The sequence below is a fragment of the Nasonia vitripennis genome (genome assembly GCF_009193385.2).
Source record: "Nasonia vitripennis strain AsymCx chromosome PSR unlocalized genomic scaffold, Nvit_psr_1.1 chrPSR_random0070, whole genome shotgun sequence".
Classification (NCBI taxonomy): Eukaryota; Metazoa; Arthropoda; class Insecta; order Hymenoptera; family Pteromalidae; genus Nasonia; species Nasonia vitripennis.
The window spans coordinates 220,330-239,613 of NW_022279729.1; the positions used below are offsets into that span (position 1 = coordinate 220,330).

A 19,284-nucleotide genomic window follows, 5' to 3' on the forward strand; every position below is an offset into this window, starting at 1 on the left:
GTGAATCCACATATAAAATGTTATGAAAATTAATCTTTTATGTGTGATTTGAAAGTTGGTGTGCGGTGCGGGCGCACACCTAGACGTCTTCTGCGCGAGGCGTCTAGCCAGCGCACGCGTTAGAGAGAGCGAGAGAGAGAAAGAGCAGTGCGAGAAGATGCGCGTGTGTGCGAGAGAGCGCGAGTGAGAAAACCCTAGCTGCACGGAAGCAGCTGGTTGGGCTTGCCACAAGCGAGAGGCATAGCCCGCACGCGATAGAGAGAGAGAGAGAGAGAGGGAGAGAGAGAGAGAGAAAGAGAGAGAGCCAACCGTCAGCGGACTGGACCTGGGCTGAGGCCTGCCGTCTGCTGCACGAGTGCGGCTCGTGCGTGAGTGCGCCAACATAAGTCCTGCGTGGCTACATTGTGCGCGGGAGGCATCATTGCCACCGCGTTGTAGGGAAGGGCTGGGCGAAATATAAGAGCAATAAAGTGATAACCATTGTGTGATTATTTTCCCCTCTCCCTAGCGTTCTCCCAAACGTGACGATCGCGTCAAATCCCACGAAACAAGAAAAATCCTAGCGCACGCGAGGCGTTAGGTGTTGCGCACCTGTGTTGGGAGGCACAGCGTCGCATGGCTCTCTCTCTCTCTCTCTCGTCACACGTACGCGCTCGACTCGGTTCCCGTCGGTCGCCGCGCGGCCAATGTGATATTCCTCTCTCTCTCTCTCTCTCTCTCTGCTGCTTCAGGTGAGTCTCACACGAATGCCGTATCGCTCCGTCTTCGAGCCCGATTTTCAGCTTTTTTCTGACTGACTCCGTGTGAGTCTGGATATTTTCAGAAAATCTGGCCTCCCGCAGGCTCCACGCGCCGGAGCATTACTGCATGGCTCCTTAAAAAGAGACCGTTCAAAACCTGTAGTGTCCCGGAGAGGTTAGGAGCGCAGAGGAGTGATTTGGCGAGTTTCTAGCGGACTTTTCATCTTGGCCGTTGGCATCCCTGCTCCTTCGTGGTGACGTCAAGACTGACTGGATATCGCAATGTCACCAGCGGTTTGCTCCGTCTGTAATGACGACTCTACACCACCAACGAGTACGTGCCCGACCTGCCGTCTACCATGCCACACTCGCTGTTCAAGCAGAAAGATGAACGCAGTGTGCAAAGTGTCGGAAAGCAGGGACGCCAGTGACACCATCGCCTGCGACGCTCCCGCCAGAGACATCCTCTCCTGCCGTGGCGACGCCTACAACCAAGTCAGCCAAGCAGAGCGTCAAAACAACGCAGAGGAAGCCATCCCCACCTCCTGGAAAACATCAGGTGAGCGTTCGCGCCGGGACAGTGCTTCGCGCCAAGTCGACGCCGCTACGCGTCTCGCCCCACCAGCAGACGCAGCAAGCGGCATCGACGCCGTGTGCAAAAACACGGTCAGGCGATCGCGGCGTCAGCACCATGACGATCGCCTCCCCTCTCCGCTCGAGCACGAAGCAGCAACATCACGAGAGTAGCCTACCGAGCTGCAATACCTCTGCCGAGCGGGTCACAGACTCCCAGGCGCCTGTCTCACCGGAGCAGCGGAAGGACAGTCAGCAGTGCCCAAACGCGTCTGTCGGGCGGGTCACCAACTCGCAGGCGCCCGCTCCGCTCACATCAGCGTGAATTGAAGATTCATCTTCACTGCACCCGGCAATCCTGAAGAAGAACAGAGCGAAGGATGCACCACTGGGAGACACCAGCCTGCTAGGTGTCTCAAATATTTTAATTCCTGTGAGTACGATGGAGCTTTTCTTTCAGCGATTTGACATGCTCCAGGATCAGCTTGATGGCCTAAGGGCTCTCGTGAGCAGGGGTTCGGTGCCACATGGCGCCTCCTCTGCACTAGCAGAAGGGGGCGCTGTAGTCGGTACGGAGGAATTGAATACCCGTATCTCTGCTCTCGAGACCCAACTAACTGATAACATCAGTGCGTCTAATAGACTGCTTGACGCTAACAAGCTGCTCCTGGACGAAAACGTTATTCTTAGGGACGAGTTGCAACAAACAAGGCAACTACTTGAAAGGCTCCATCGTGCTAGCCAGGACCTTGCCACGGACTCGTTGCCGGTTTCGGACTGCAGTCGGTTACTTGCCTCGAGTCCTAGTAGTATTATTAAGCGTGATGCCACTGGGGTAGTAGGAAGCCGCAAATGCTCCTCTCCTCGGATGGCAACTACTGGCGGGGACGCAGGAGCGGGGGGAGGCGTTGCTGAGGAGTGCGAGGTCATAATTCACGGCCTCATTCAGAACCACGACAACTTAAATGAGAAAATTTCGGGCGCGGCTGCCTTTGCACTGCTCAGCACCGTCCTTCCCGCCCTACAAACGAGCGACGTCGCCAACACTAGAGTGCTGCGCCAGCGCCAGCATAGACAGAACAGGGCTCAGAGCAATGACACGATCGGAGCAAATACAGCGACGCGTCGAGGTGTGCTGCCTTTCGATCGTCGTCAGACTCGCGAGCCCGGGCCTGGTCAGGGAAATCATGCGAGCAAAAAGTACGCTAGCTTGCAACTACCTGACCACAAACAACATCATGCCCGGGGCTCTAGACCCGGAGACTGCTGCCTGCTTGACCGGACATAAAGTATATTTAAATGAAATGTTGTCCCAAGAGAAATTTACCCTGTTTGAAAGTTTGAGGCCCATTGCACAGGGACTGGGCTTCAAATATGTCTGGCATGCGGGTGGCAGGTTCTTGGCTAGGCGAGCGCGCGCACGTGTTTGCATCTGCTGCCGATTTGCAGGCTATTCTCACGGTGTGTCAGGCCGGCTCGGAACGACCTCGACGACCGAGTACACACATGACTGTCACTGAAAAGGACGAAAACTCTGACGCTACTTCAAGTAACAGACCTCAGTCGGACCTGACAAGCAAATCGGTTGCAACCTTGCAAGCATCGATGCCATCATTGACGACTGTATCGTCTGCATCAACTTCAATACAGTCGTCATCATCGTCATCATCACCTGCGCCCTCCATCTGACTCGCGAGGCCCCTTGAGAGGGTACCAGGCGCTGGGAATGGCTTGAGGGCGGGCTTTCTCAATGTGAACTCGCTCAGAGCTCACATTGGGTTAGTTCGTGACTTTCTAACCGAGCACCCCTCGTATGAGATCTTCGGCTTTGCAGAGACATGGTTGGGTCCGATTGTGGATGACTGCCTGGTTAGCATCGGGGGATATTCCATCATCAGGCAGGACAGAAATGTAAATGGAGGTGGTGTCACCTTATTTGTACGCAATGGATTGAAAATTACAAAGGTTGTCTCTTCTGATACCATGGGTCTAGGAAAACCTGGAATCCCGGAGTATCTATTTTGCAGCGTACAGAGGGGCGACTCACCTCCGGTGCTGCTAGGTGTTATTTACAGGCCCCCGAAAATCCCTATGCAAAAGGACTCGGACCTTTTTGATGTGTTGCGGGACTTATGCGGCGAATTTAGTCATAAGATCATAATGGGTGATATGAATTCGGACCTATTGTCTGACTCGGACGATGCTACTACTATCAAGCGTCTGTCCGAAGAGTTATCTCTTCAGATCATCCAGCAAGGTCCCACGCATCATACCTCATCGTCTCATACATGGCTTGACCTCATCATGACCGACGATAACGACACGATCCTCGAATCTAAGAATGAGTGGCTGCCTAGTTTCGGCAAGCATTGTGTCATAGATGTCTCACTAGACATCTACGCTCCCGCTCCCGTGAGTGACACTTTCTCTTATCGGAATTACAAGTGTATTGACACTTCCAGCCTTGTTGACTCTTGTCTTGTTGTGACTGGGCGGCCATGAGTTCCATTGAAGCCGATCTGGAGGGCGCCCTTTACGTTCTCAATAATAATCTAAAATCAGCAATTGATGAACTCGCACCTTTGAAAACGGTTTGCCCACGTAGGAAATATGCTCCTTGGTTTGGACCGGAGCTGAGGATCCTCATTGATAAACGCAATGCTACACTCAGGCGCTATGAGCGCACGGGGAGGGCGGAGCTTTTCGATGAGGTTCTTCGACTCACCAATGAGGTCGACATGCGTTCTGCTCAAGAGCGTGAATCCTTCCTTCGTCAACAACTATCGGACGCTCTTGATGATAACAGCAATATATGGAAGGTAATGCGTCATCTCGGCCTCCTGCCTGGGCGTAAGGAGGAGGAGTTTTTTGGTTTCACGCCGGGGGAGCTGAATGAGCACTTCGCGGGAGTATCGGTATCACCCCTCGAAAATATAGACAATGCGACGGACGCTATTTCACTTGCAGGCGAGGAGGGCTTTACTTTTAGCCCTGTTGGAATGAGTGACGTCGTCCTTGCTATATCACATTTTTCCTCGCAAGCGAGGGATGTCGATGGTATTCCATGCGGGGTGGTCGTCAAGGCCCTCCCAATTATTGGCGAATTCATTCTTAATCTATTTAACTGCACCTTCGCTCAGGGGATCTTTCCGAGTATCTGGAAGCGGGCACAGTTGATCGCGCTAAGAAAGACCAGCGCTTCTTCCAATGTTAAGGACTTTCGTCCGATAGCAATGCTCTGCTTTCTCTCAAAGGTACTTGAGAAGATCGCGCACACGTATCTTAATAAAAATAATATAATCGACCCCTTCCAGGCCGGTTTCCGAAAACACCACAGCACACAAACAGCATTACTAAAATTGACTGACGACGTACGCATGGCAATTGACAAAAAGAAGGTGACGCTTATGCTGCTGTTTGGCTTCAGCAAGGCCTTTGACACCATCTCACCTTCCAAATTACTATCTAAGCTGAGGCAGCTGAGGTTCTCTGGGGTGGCTCTCCTGTGGATTAAATCATATTTACAGGGACGATCTCAGATGGTAATTTCGAATAAAAACGGAACTTCAGAGTGGCTTGAAACCAATCTAGGAGTTCCACAGGGTTCGGTCCTGGGACCCTTGCTGTTTAGCCTCTATGTCAACGACCTGCAAAATATACTCGACGGCAATACAATTAAACATCTTTTTTATGCGGATGACCTCCAGATCTATCTACACACCAACAAAGACAATTTCCTGGACGGCGTGGCTTGGCTGGCGGAAGCGGCGCGGTTGGTTTCTGGCTGGGCGGAGAGCTCCGGTCTGCGACTTAACTCCGGTAAAACTAAATCTATATTTTTCGGGTCCATGAAGAACGTTAATGATATTAAATCATGGAACTTGCCTGGGGTTCCGTTTCCGGACGGAGTGATCGTCCCATTCAGTGATACGGTCGTGAGTCTCGGTGTTGTACTGGATAGCAAACTTACTTGGAAACCGCAGGTAGATGCTATCACGAAAAAAGTAAATAAAGCCCTGTATAGCCTGCGGTTTATCAGGGGCTGCACTACTGAGACTCTCCGCAGAAGGCTAGTTGAGACACTTATACAACCGCACATCGACTACTGTGCTGTGACTATCCTGGACGCGTCTAACGAACAACGAATACGGATACAGAGACTGAGCAATTCGTGTGTGAGATTCATCTTCGGGGTTAGGAGGGATGAACACATCAGTCCTTACCGGGGGCGTCTAGAATGGTTTTGTACCGATTCCAGAAGGCTCTACTTTGAGGCCATTCTACTATACAGAGTAACCCGGATCGGTGAGCCTTCGTATCTGGCCTCATTATTCAATAAACACAAGCCGAGACCCTCCAGTAGGGGAGTTCCCCCGGAACTGAGCATCCCTACCGTGAGTACTAAAACCGGGGCTAGGGCCTTCCAGGTCCAGGGGGCTCGGTTCTGGAACTCTCTCCCTTCTGCTCTGCGAAACCAGCCATCTCTCGCCTCCTTCAAGGGGGCACTGCGGCGGCCATAGAATCGTGACGACTCTGAGCCCTCTGGCACTGCATCTTTCATATTAATCTAGTTTTTAATCTAGTCAGACTCGGCTCTAGGCCGTACAAGATTCTTCCAGTATTACATATTTTTTAGATTTCAAACGTGCAATACAGATAGGTCTTTGACCAAACCTTAAGAGTACAAAGTAATATTGGAAAAGTTTATTGTGATAATTAAATAGGACCAAATGTGATTTTATGTGATTTTATGTGACAATAATTTTTATATATTTGTTAGACTGTATGCGACACAATCCTTGTGATCTCTACTGTATTATTTTTTTTTGCTTTAGCAAATAAAGACCTATCTATCTATCTATCTCTCTCTCTCGCGCGCCCGACGCGGCACTCGGCTCGAGCTGCACGGCCGGCGCTCCCCTCTCTCTCTCTCGTCCCGCACGCTCACAACACTGCGCACAGGCTAGGCACCACGTTGGCGGCAAGCCCGTCCTGCTACTACCTAGCAGCGGAGGACTTTACGCCCGCTTCGTGATGCCACCGCGCGCGTCTCCCAACTCGCGCGTTCTCGGCTCTCGCACACACACACACACACACGCGATTCCCGCGCTTTCCTCACTCTATCTCTCTCACACACACGCGTACGCTGGCTCGACGCCTCGCGTAGAAGTTGTCGAAGTGTGCGCCCGCACCACACACTGGCACCCTCGTCCCTCGTGCTCTCTCTCACTCGCTCACTCCTCCGAAGCCGAGGAAGCCTCGCTGGCCAAAAAGGTAGCTGGCTTCCTGACGCTGCTCTCTCTCTCTCTCTCTCTCTCTCTCTCTCCCTCTCTCTCACTCACACCTCTCCTCAACGCGACGATGATCTGGCTGGCCTGGCTCGCCGGGGATTCTCTCCTCGTGGCTTGGCTGGCTGGATCTCGTGTCTCCTTGACGTCCTTCCTCTCGTTCGGCTGCCTCCTCTCCTCTCGTCAGGGAGATGGCGGCCGGACGACGAAGGCGTCTGAGTCGCGGCAGTGGCTGACGGCTGGATACTCGCCTCCGAGGATGGACTCCTTCCTCGGGGCAGGCGTCCAGGTCGTGGTGCTGCTGCTGCACTTCTCTCACACACGCACACCTTGCACCACACTCTCGCAACACACGCGTTTTGCGGGGCTGCGACGTTTGCAACGTCGCACCTCCTTTCCATCTATGTCAAGTCGTGGTCGATAAAATATTCTGACCCTTTCAGCTTGTTCTTCGCCTCCATTATCTTCTCTTTCTCGTCTCTATCCGCATATTCTACTCCTACTCTGTTTGTGACCTTGCCTCTAATCGTGCACGTCCTCTTTATCTGCACCTCTATCTCGAGTTTCTCTCCTATCCAATCTTCTATCTCCGTTTTTCCCCAACTATCTTCTTTCAGGCCTGTTATAACAACGTTGTTCCTTTTTCTTTCTCGTTCTCCCTCCTCGATTCTCCACTCCAGCTCCTTCCACTGCTTCTGCTCCCTCTCCTTCTCCTCTTTTCCTTCTTTTTCCTCCTTCTCTTCTTTTCTTCCCTGGCCTTTTCTTATCATTTCCTCCATCTCTCCTACCTTCTCCTCCATTTTCTTCTTGAGTTTTTCCCTTTTCCTGCTTTCCTCCTCCGCTTCCCTCATCCTCTTCTCCTCCATCTCCCTTCTTTCCCTTTTCTCCACCTCCACCAGTCGCCTAACCTCTTCTACCTGTCTACTCATCTTCTCCTCCGTCTCTTTCCATCTTCTTTCCCATTCCTCTCTTTCTCTTTTCCTTTCCTCCTTCTCCTCTTCCATCCCCTTCAAGATCCGGTCCAGTTTTTCCTGTAATTTATCCATTTCTCCTTCCTCCTCTCCTGTTTTTCCCTCCTCTGCCTTTTCTGGTGTCCTTACTGTGTTACTTTTCGCGAATGGGTTTCCTTCCTCCCTCTTCTCTGTCTTTTCCCTTTTCTTATTTTCTTCCTCTTCTTGCGATTCTGGGGATCTTACTTTTCTTTTTCCGCACTCTTTCTCCTCTTTTCTAAAACTCTCTGCGAGGACCAATTGTCTTTTGTTCCTCCCTCTACCTATATTTTCTCTCCTCCCTCTTCCTCTTCCTGTTTTCGGCGTGCTTTCCCACCTGCTTCCCGATCCCTCCTCCACCAGTCCTCTCTCAAATCCTCGCGGGGTTTTGAATTCCAATTCCTCTTCGTTCCTCTGTTTCCCTCGAATCACTTCTGCTATCTCTTCACTGCCATAGTTCATGCCGTTCTTCCCTCTACATCCGTCCTTCTCTATTTGGCCTAACCTCTCTCGGCCGTTCTCTCCTTCTCTCCCCTTTTCCTCCTTCTCCCTTCTCACCCTTATTCCGTTTTATTACTTGAAATATTCCCCTTTCTCTCCTCTTCCTCACCTTCTGTCACTTTCTATTTTTTCTTTAAAACTACTGAGTAAGCCGCGTATTATGCTTGACAAGCCCTCACAAACACGTCTGGCTCCACTAATGGCGCCAAATCCTCTTCTAAAAATTTTATAGAAAAAATATTTTAATTAGTACTGCGCGATTTATTTCAAGGGGGAAAAAGATTAGGGGATTCAAAATTTATTTTCCAGCCGCGAATGTGCCACGCGACGCTTGAGACGCCGTGCGTACAAACGAGATGGCCGCCGTTCGAGCCACGCGGTGGCTTACCATGAAAAAATGTTCAAGTGCTTGTCATCACCACACTTTTTCCAGCACTACCGATTTATTTAATATTTCGAAAAAAAAATTTTTTGCCCCACAATGGTGCGCCACTTCTGTGACGAATAATTCAACTGCGAATGTCGAAGATGAAGTGTTCAGGGAGGTCCAGGCTCTCCAGGGTTCGCAGATACTCCTCAACAGATGGAGCTTGAGGGTCATTAGAGATGGAGCTAAAGTATTCGTTGAGAGCACCTGGAGAGAACCGTGTTGGTGTAGGAGTTTTAGAAGTAGTAACACCGAAATTTCCAAGCTCTCTCCAGATCCCTGCAACGTCGGTCAAGGAGGACAGGCGTGAATTGTAGTAATTCAACCTGGCCTCCTCAATCCGTTTATGGGCGTCGTCCCGTGCGATTCTATAAAAATATAGATCCCACAGTAAGCGACTTCTGCGAAAACGTCTGTAGAGCCTGTTTCTTTCAGTTAAAAGGTCACGAAGAGCCGCGGTGAACCGCCAGTACGGATGTATATTCACCTCACGGGTGATGCTTACGTCCAGGTGTCACAGTTTTTAATGGGGCGAAATGATCGATGGCGTTCGAGATATTAGCGTTAAGAATGGTGATGCATTCGTCTAGTGGACTAAGGAAGTCCCTTAGCTTCTCAGCACAGATTCCTTTATAGTTTCTGTAAGTGTATGTAGTAGGTACGTGGCGTGGAATCTGTACGTCGAGTGTGGCCGTGATCAGGTCATGTCCGTTAACGAAAGGGGTGTCAGTCTTCCAGTATGATAGCAGGCGATCCTGCTCATCAATCAAACATAGGTTAAGCCAGGTGTCAGAGTCCTGTCTGTGATGAGTTGCACCGTATGGTACAGAAGCGAGGGAGTTTTCATCAATGAAGGCCCTGATGAAATTTGCGTCCTCAGATGAGGAAAGCTGATCAGCATTGAAATCACCCATGATGATCTTCGTGGAGTAGTTGTGCATATGCGTCGTTAGTTGTTCGATAAAGTTAGATCCCTGGATAAAGGGTGAGTGAGGAGGGCGATACACAACCCCCACGAAGATGGGTGATATTCCCTTGGATGAGACTTCACAGAACAGATACTCCGGCTTACCCGGCTTGCCTGATCATTCGCCGTTGGATGACGAGATAACGCTAGCAGTCAGTGAATGATGAATGTAGAGGGCCACACCTCCACCGTTCCTGTTTCTGTCCCGTCTGTGTAGAGTGTAATCATCCAGTGAAGGGATGGATGATATCTTGTCACTCAGCCAGGTCTCAGTCACAGCTATTACGTGAAAGTGGGGACGAGTGGACAAGAATAGTCTGATCATCTCAATGTGACCCGTTCGGGAGTTCGCATTGAAGTGACAGACCCTTCGGGCTAAAAAAGCCTCAAGATTCGCATCAGTTGAAATGATAGTGACCCGTTCGTTGTCCTCGCCAGTACGGATGTATATTCTGCCATCCCTCACGTAGGAACGGCAGCCCCTCCTCTTCTTCGCCTCAAGCCTGGTCTTGATGCACAGCTTATGAACATCTGGAATAATGTTGACGAGTCCCTGGTGATGTGGGTAGAGAACTTTCGCTTCCTCCAGTAATGAACTATTGAGTTCGTTGGTGTGAAGCTTGCGCCTCCTGGCTTTGGCTACTATGATGGAGCGGGCCAGCGCACTGGAGGAGAGAGTGACAGCTAGTGGTGGAAGTCTGCTGTCTCCGTGCGCGTTGATGTTGTTTGCTTCAGGTCTCCCCATGGTTCTGACGGTTGCAATATCCCGCCTCAGGACCGTGGGGTCCAGTGCAGCCAGGACGGCGTAAGCCAGGAGATGTAGCGACGTCTCCTGGGTGTAGGCTAGGCCGGAGGTTACCACCACGTTGTTCGCAGAGCGCTCCTGCCTCCTCTTAACCTCGGCCAGTTCACTGCGTAGGTTATTGATCACATCAGAGGCAGGAGCAGTGCTGATGTTGTGCTGCTCTGCTGGGCTCCTTGACGACAGCTCTTGAAGTTGTGTCTGAAGCTCAGAGATGGATGACTCAGCTTTTCTCAGCCGAGTCTTGAGCTCAGGCAGGTCGTCTAGGGCTTTGAGGCGTTTTTCAAGCGGGCCAAGTCGCTTATCGATCCGTGAGACCCGTTCAGACACGGTGTTTTGTGCCTGAAGGGCCTCATTTTGGATCCGCTTGATATCAGCCAATGCCGCGAAGATGTCCTTGAGGGACGACTCGATCGTTGTCGCCTGAGTTCGCACTGGCGACTGCGTTCTGGAGCCGGCAAGAGATGGAGGCGCAGACTTATTTTTCTTGGGCACTGTTGATGATGGAGTGCCCTTAGCGGATGTGCTTGCCGTTGCTGCTGTCGCTGCCGCTGTTTTCGCCCTCGTCTGCGCAGTCTTGGGCGTGCCGACATCGTAACCCGCCGCACAGGTTGCACAGGCGAGTGTTGCAACACTTCCCACCATTATAGATCGTAGAGCGACGCACATGGTGTGGAAGATGATCTTTGCACAACTCGCATGTCTTCATCTTCCCCCTGGTAACCTTGTTGCATTGTGCACACGTAACAGGCGTTTCGGCACTTTTTCCGCCAATTCCGCTCATTCTTGACGATATTAAGTCACTGTCGATAACTTACTGGCAGTCTATAAAGTAGAGTGCGTTGGTGGATATAGTTGGTGGTAAGTTATCGACTGAATGAGAGGCTTGAGACTCTCGAGGCCAGATGGAGTGCTGGTCGAGAGAGGTAAGAATTGGCCGACCTGTGTTTGATGGTAGCGACGTTGAAGATGGTGATCCGTCCGTGCAACAGGTGGCTCCACGTGTAACACTTAGAAGGAAAGAGAGACGCCGTGCAGCGAGAAGAGAAGCCGTGCGTGTTTGCAGGTTATGTGTCAGGGGCAGATGTTGAAGCAGGAAAAAAGCGTTGTAGGAAGTTGCAGCCTCCAGTGAAAATTATGTCACAGTGAAGGTTGCAGAAAAGCGCATGCAACAAACTACAAAAAAAATAGGCCCGAGGGCAGCGTGCGGCAGTAAGAGTGCAGAAAAAAATGAGCAAAGCAGAGTAAGACTTGTTGTACTCACGTGAAGTTGGCAGAGAGAGAGGGAGGTTACGTTGGCACCTAAATGTCTTGCCAACCGGTCTTCCTCCAGTGTTTCGAAGCCACTGCTGCAGCAACTCAACTGTTTTTATGTATGTGCAGGTACCTCATTGGAATCGAGCCTGCTCACTGGACCTGCTGGAAGTTCTAATAGGGCATCGCTGGACTGCAGCCTTCGAGGGGAGTCACTGCAGTATCTTCTTCGAGGTGAGTATACTAGTCCAAGTATTCCTCCTTTGTATGTTTGTTCCATAATTTGTTGTTTTTCAGGTAGTGGCTACGGCGTATCAACGACTTCTCCTCAGGCAGCAACGCAGTGCACTCCTAGCAGCAGGTAAGTATACTGCGACTCACTCTGGGTCTTTATTAATTCTATGTTCTTTGTTACAGGAGACTTCGAAGATAGGAGTTCGAGGGTAACCAGGTTGGAGACGCAGCTTGGCCAGGGCAGCCCAGCTGGGACTGCTAGCCCCGGCTACTTGGGGCTGGCAGCAACAACGGCTTCTTCAGCAGGAACTGGCATCGCGAGAAGACTTCGGTGTGGTGGAGTGCAGTAGGGAGTAGGGTGCGAGAGAGGAAATTTAGCATAAGTTTTTAGCAGGTTTAGTTTTAGTATGTGAGGGGCCAGGGTAGAGTAGGTATGCGGGTTAGCGAGGTGGGATATAGTATGTGAGGGGATAGGATTCGAGGGGGTTCGCTCGGTTGGCTTCCCAGAGCCATTCGTTAATCTGGGCTTCTCGTTGCTAGGTACGTTTTTCTGTGGAGAGTCAATCGAGAACTTGGTTCTGGATGACTCTCGTATAAATAATATTAGTATAGTAGTATAAATATAGTAACTCACAGAAATGTGACGTTACAACTTTGTTAGAATTTCATTACGTTTTGTTCAGTTTGATTTTTGATTTGTATTCACATGAGATTTGTCTTTAAACTCGATAATTTCTAAATAAATAAGTTGATACCATGCAATCAAAGTAGATCAGTTCGCTTTTTACTTTCTCCTGTCATTATCAAAAATACGTAGGGGGTAAATTGGGATCCCGATTCAAAGCACGATCATCCAAGTTCCAGAGTACAGTCACGAGTATAAGAACTCATCAAAGGAAAAGGTAAATTTTGATACTATATTTCGGGTTTAAAATTCCATACGTGGGAGAACCGTGTAAGTTGTGCGGCTGAGATACGCCTGTGCCTGTAAGGGCGCAAAAGTTTCAAGGATCTCAAAAATCTATGTAAGAAAATTGGGGGCCCCTCCGGGATTTAGAAGCTTTCGCAGCTGCATTATTCTGTGATTGTAATCATAAACGTACAAATAATAATTTTTTAAATAAAATCAGTGTTGTGAAACGCGCATATAAAAAGAAAAGAAAAAAAAGGTCGTGAGTGCGCGAACAAAAGGCAAATTCGAACAAAGAATAAAAGCATCGATAGAGATTTGAAAGTCGAGATGCCGTGACGTCATTGCAACTACAAATCGGGTGACACGCGTGAAAGCATTTTATAAATGTGAACATAAATTTAAAATATAAAAGTTTTGTTACTCAAAAGAAAAAGACGGAGTTTTACAATATACGCTGTAGACAAAAAAAATAACGCTAAATTGAATTTATTTTACTTACATAGCAAGTTTTTGTGAGAAATCCTCCAAGTTGCACGATCTACTTACAATAAATTTTGAATTTTACAAAAAAAAAATATATATAAGTTCATGCTGGAGTATTGTACGTTTAAGAGGAGGGATAAACAAAAGCGAAATTTATGCTAAACTTTGATTTAATTTAATCGACAATATATTAATTTTAAATTTCTGTAACTCAAATTTAATTTACTATTGTATTAAATTTGTGTACATCGTCGTATAATATCATAAAAATTCAAGTGATATGTATTTAAATTTATATATATTTGACAGTGCATCAACGAAGATTTAGAAATGAATAAATGATTTAAATGTCATCGGAATATTATAGTGTTATTTATACTTGTTGTATTACTTAAAATCTATTGATGTAATAATAATTAAAAATAATGTGTACGCTAAATTACGTCTATTAATATAAGCAAAGAGAAAAAATGTTTTTAGCATTCCAGAGGGAAAAAGTGTTGCTTGAGAGTGAAAGTTGTAACGGTCGAAATTTTACGACCTTTCCACGAACGGTGCACGTGCGCGGCGGTTCGGAGCCGGGAAGTCCAGAGTCCCTTTTTTTGGGACATTTTCCAGACGACCACCAGGGGTGCGTCCGGTCTGCGAGTTTGCGGGCGTACATGTAGAAAAAAAAACTGAGGCGCGGGTGCTGTTCTTTTCGGAGAAAGTCGGTCGGGAAACGATGCGAGATAATAACGGTCTCTATCCTACAAACCAAGAGTCAAGTTATCGGTTGGTGAAAATACGCGTGACATTGCACTTCTTCGAGTGCTTTGAAGAGGTCGTCAGACACCCAGGTTCCTGAGAGCGCTCGCAACTCAACATTTTCGTGAGTACAGACGCTAAAGCTTTCCTCTTCACAGCAGGCTTTGCAGAGAGGAAAAAGCAGCTTGCCGTGCATTTTGACAGGTTGAACGGGTATGTATAAATCCCTTGGAGGTAAAATAAGACATTTTACCAATCCGTTCACCCTGTCAAAATGCTCGTAATTAACTTCTGTTAATTCGTGGCATTCTGTACCTACGTATATTTCAGGATGTCCTGTGGGGAACTTACCAGTTTTACAAATATACGGATATAATGAACATATATCCGTATATTTTATTTTTTGAGAATCACGCGTCTCAAAGAAGGTGACGAAATTTTCGGTGCGCCCACCGAAAAAAGCGTCACGTGGTTCTAATTTATAACCAGTAAGCCGCGGGTGTCTGTGTAAAAAAGCCGAAATTTGAGGCTGCGTTTTTTTCATTTTATTAAAATCGCACTCCCAAATTTCGACAAGCTTATAACCTAACGCTCTAAATTTATTATTTTTTAGGTCTTCGAACGATGTGCGAGTGTCATAACCATTTTTGAAAGACCTTGGACAGCCATGTGCGTAACAGCCTTGAAATTCAAAGACAGTACCTTTGAACGTCGAGTAGTCGGCTCGTCACAAGGGTTTTCGAGAAAACCATCGACTTTGATACCACCTGGGAGTACGTATTCACGCGATCGAGCGGCGTGTATTATTTTGCGCCCGTATTTGTGCTCCAGCCAAAGAAGCCATTCCAGTGCTTTCTTTGACTGTTTATCGGCAAGTCGATAACCCTTCGTCGGTATCAAGCCAATGGTTTTTTCTGTAAAAAATTTACTCCTATATATTCGGGAGTAGGCCGAGGCTATCGTCGAAGCCTCTGTGAAAGGTCATATACCACCCTTGCTTAAAAAAATACCGCGAAAAATTGTACATGCGCGCCTGAGGATTTCGACATCCATCTTACAGTAACGCACGATTTCTTCTTGAAAATTAAAAATCACGCGCGTTGCTATTTATTAAAATTGTTCGAAATGTATAAAATTGTTCGCGTTCCATCGTCCTCATCGTATCGGGACCGTAATTATCCGGAGATGGTAAAGGGCCTATGTATGACAAATTTTCGCTTCTATTAAAAAAGTGCGGAAAGTATCCTTTTGCTCTTTCGGCCGGTAACCCAAAAGCTTTCAGAAGCATAACTATAATGTTACGACCATTCAAAATAACTTTTGGCTCGACATTTAAATTATCCGATATGACTTGTTTCAAAATAAAATGTGCGTCGAAAGCTTTTGCGTTGTGCGCGATACAGATCGTTTTTTAAACGAGCTCTGACCACGCACGCTCAAATTGCGCAGATTTTTTACAGGGTCTTTGTAAAAAATAAACTCACGAACACCGCAAAAGCTACAATGCGTGCCATTCAAGTTTTCGATATTTATACAAATATCACAAACTTGATTGGCGATGCATAGATTGACAACGTGTTTATAACACGAGAACTCTGAAAGAGCGTATATGGCGATACTTTACTCACCTACACACAAGACGCTACATTGATGTATTGGATAATATTGTGCAGGCTTACAATAACTCGTGGCATAGTGCGATTAAAATGACGGCATCTAGTGTGACTTTGTACAATGCTGTTGGAGCCCGTGAAAATTTAGCGCGGCGCTACTGTATCAAACAACCACGTCATCATCATAAATATAACGTTCAAGACTTGATTCGAGTTAGTCGTGCTCGAGCAGCCTTTCCAAAAGCATACGAGGGTGGTTGGACGTTGGAGTTATTTAGAATTGTAAAAGTCGACACTTCAAGACAACCACCAGTCTACATACTCGAAGACCTGCAGGTGAAAAAATTGATGAATTTTTTTACGAACAACAGCTCAGCAGAGTGCGTAAAGATTTGACAGGTGACGTTTTTGAAGTCAGTGAAGTATTGCGCAGTAGGGGTAGGGGTAAAAAAAAGAGTATTTTGTGAGTTGGAAGGGGTACCCGGAAAAATTTAATTCTTGGGTAGTCGCCAAAGACCTCGTTAATCTTCAACCTGATGGCAATAATGAGAGATGAATTCTACATGGTTTTAGCTAGTAATAGCAGCAAATATGGGTACCCAGAAAACATTGCGAACCATTTTATCACACAACTCCCCCAAAATTTCTATTTGCATGGCGATTGGTGTGTAGGCCTTGCTGAAATACAGATACCTCTTACCTTCCAACACATATCTATCAAAGAAAAAGAGGAGTAGTATGCGTAAAAACATCCACGCGTGCACCTTACGCCGACAATAATCTACGCTCTAAAAATAGTGAGGAAAGGGAATCTTTCAGCCAGATAAAATGGATATAAATTTAAAATTCAAGTATTTATTTTTCGTAAATTCAAGGTTGAAATGAAAATTTTAAGATGCACCTAAAATTTTTAAATTTGATTATATGAAAAAAAGAAAAATACGGGTCGGTTTATTTTGGATATATAACAATATACTACCAACTCAATCCGAGACATAACACCTGTCGACCTGCCCAATTTGAAATAAACTCAATCATGTATGATGCTTGAAAAATTATATGAATTAAAGAATTATTAAGTGCTAAAGTTTTGGCAATGGTTTTTGTAAATATTTAGCATATTAATAACTTAAAGTTTATACTTAAAGGTTATAACTTAAACTTACCTCTCAATATCTCTCAGTACTCCTGCAGAATCACAATCAAATTTTAATTGCATAAATGCGGAGATTTCGCGAATCGGTTTACCATCCTTAAGATACTTTACTATTGTCTCAGTATAGCTGAGCGGAGAATCTATCTCTACCATTACGTTATGAATTAGCTCTTCTTCAGTCGTAACCTTAAAATTAAAATAATAAAAAAATATATATATCTCCCTATAATTACGTTATTATGAAGAGGTTATTCATGCCCCTTCTCCCCCTCCTCGCCCCCTCCTCACTCATTTTATATCATTACTCTCATACTGCTTTTCTTCTTTCCAACACCCTTGTGGGAAATTCAGGCTAATATGGCCACAATAACCCTTTTAAGGAATTTTATATTCAGTGGCCAGAATATCCGACATATCGTGGCCATATATGTCCCTGTTAACTGACGACGGCAAGTGGGCATAATTATGTTCAAAATTATGCTGAAGGTATAAATGCATTTTTGAAGGTTAGGATTGGAGTTTCAGGATTGCAATTTTGGAAAAAGGGTAACAATTAAAAATATTGTAGTTGTAAAAATATCTGTATATATAAGTTATGAGATTTTATAAAAATATCTGTTTCATAGTTATGAGGTTTTTGTTGTACGCCTACCCGCCTGACTTTCTCGCGCTAACCCCTTTCCACGCGCAACCCGCCGTGCGTACCAAGCCTCGCCCACAGGAGCGCGAGTTCCGCGTTCGGCCGCTAGGCGGCGACCGTCGTCCCGCTAGCGAAGTAGCGCAGACGCTTCTTCTAAGCGTCACACCGAGCACCACTCTCCGTGCTCACCCTCCCCCCCCCCCCAACCACCAGGCCCGCTTATATCAAGTGGCGCCCAACGTGGGGCACAACTTCGGTTGACTGCGGTCAGAGACCGCAATAGGACCTATGACACCGCGAGCTAGCAGCACCCTTTAGCCGTTGACAGACGGACACACCCGTGAGCGAGCGTCGATCGCTCCTCGCACAAGAATGCTCTACGCAACACCGCTTCTCATGACAAGAGGCGGGCATCTCCGAACCACCATCGACTTTCGACGACTCAACGTCACGAATGTCGGTGCAACCCTCACCACCACGGCGACCCCTGACACGCTTCTTGTCAGCCCAACTACTTCTGCAAGTAGAGTGCAAGCACTGCACAGTTGAATATCTCAAGTGATGTACTTGTAATTTGAACTCTAACACCCATATCAAAATTTAGAAAAGCCGAGCGACATTTCTCATGCGGGTTCTTACAGAGGATCTACTAACTGTAGCTAATTACATTGCTGGTTTCAAGTGTATTTTTATATCCAGAAAATTATAATTTAACTTTTCCTCTTTTCCTAGTAGTGCATTTCAACATCTATATTACAAGTTCAAATTACAAGAACATCACTTGAGGTTATTCAACTTTCAATATTGTTTCATAATCCCAAAACATGCAACAAATCTGCTCTCTAGGTCTATTAGTTTTCAATTGACGGCGAAAACAAACATTGAAAAACATGTATCGTATGTACAAAACCTCTTACAACTCTTAAAAGTGAAAATCCTTAATAAATAAATGCTCTGGGAGTTTCTAGCATAAGTAGATTATTTGTAGCAACTCTAATATGATATTTGACCCGTCAACTCTGAAAATTTGTATAGACCTCGAGTTGAACACTGCAATGGAGACAGAGAAAAATTAAAGACAGTTAAATAAAAATTACTACGGTAGCCTATTTCTAAATAATTCAACAAATTTCTGTACGAAAATTCAGATGTCCATAGCTTCAAAACAATGAAAATGGCATGAGAATCACTGACTTATATATTACATATACATATAAGACTGGCTCTCATGGATTGAATGAAAAATAAACATAAAATACAATTCTCTGACATACAGCATGAATGAAACGGTCACGACTTTTCTCGGTCCTGTAGTAATTTAGGGTGCCATCCCATGCGTTGCGAAAAAATTTACGGAACGACAAAACCGCAATAGATTTGAAATCGTATGATGGTGCGCGTTGCATTGCGTTTTTTAAAACGGCTATTCCCATGGTTGCTGAAAAAAACGCCGCAAGGAATATCGCAGTGTTTCTAACGACATATTTTATTGTAAATATGGTTAAACATAATTTTATTTAATTTCATATTTATAAAAATGTCGTTTTTAAACTAATTGTAATTGTTTTTCATAAATATTTTGAAAAATGTTACCAAAGTTTTACCAAAAGAGAGGTTAGAATGTCGTTGCATTAAAAAAAAAGTACTCCATGGGACTGCGGTCTTGATTTTTTCACACGCAATCCAAGGCGGTAATTTATAAAAACATTGTTTGTGTTAATTTATTAAACATAACAATGAAGTCAGATACTTACTTATATTTGATTTTGGGAAGATATAAGAAATTCATGAATAGTGTTTATACACCTTGGCAAGCCAAAAGTGAAAGTGAAAAAATTAGAAAAATGTACTGTTTATACCTTTTGTTAAAAAGAAAGGAAGAACAAGCCGTGCGACAATTTTGGGTTCGACCTATCTTTAGAGAAGAACGTCGAATTTTACAAGGACTGAGTGACAA

The 19,284-nt window shown here is 46.2% G+C and overlaps 1 protein-coding gene across 1 annotated transcript in view; it reads right to left on the reverse strand.

Annotated features, from left to right (window-relative positions):
* The window catches only part of LOC116418039, a 45,442-nt gene that overhangs the window by 6,101 nt on the left and 20,057 nt on the right, over window positions 1–19,284 (reverse strand). Inside the window, exon 2 of the mRNA XM_032602197.1 lies at window positions 16,698–16,873. Coding sequence (XP_032458088.1) covers window positions 16,698–16,873 — 176 coding nt within the window. The remainder of the gene's footprint in view (window positions 1–16,697; window positions 16,874–19,284) is intronic.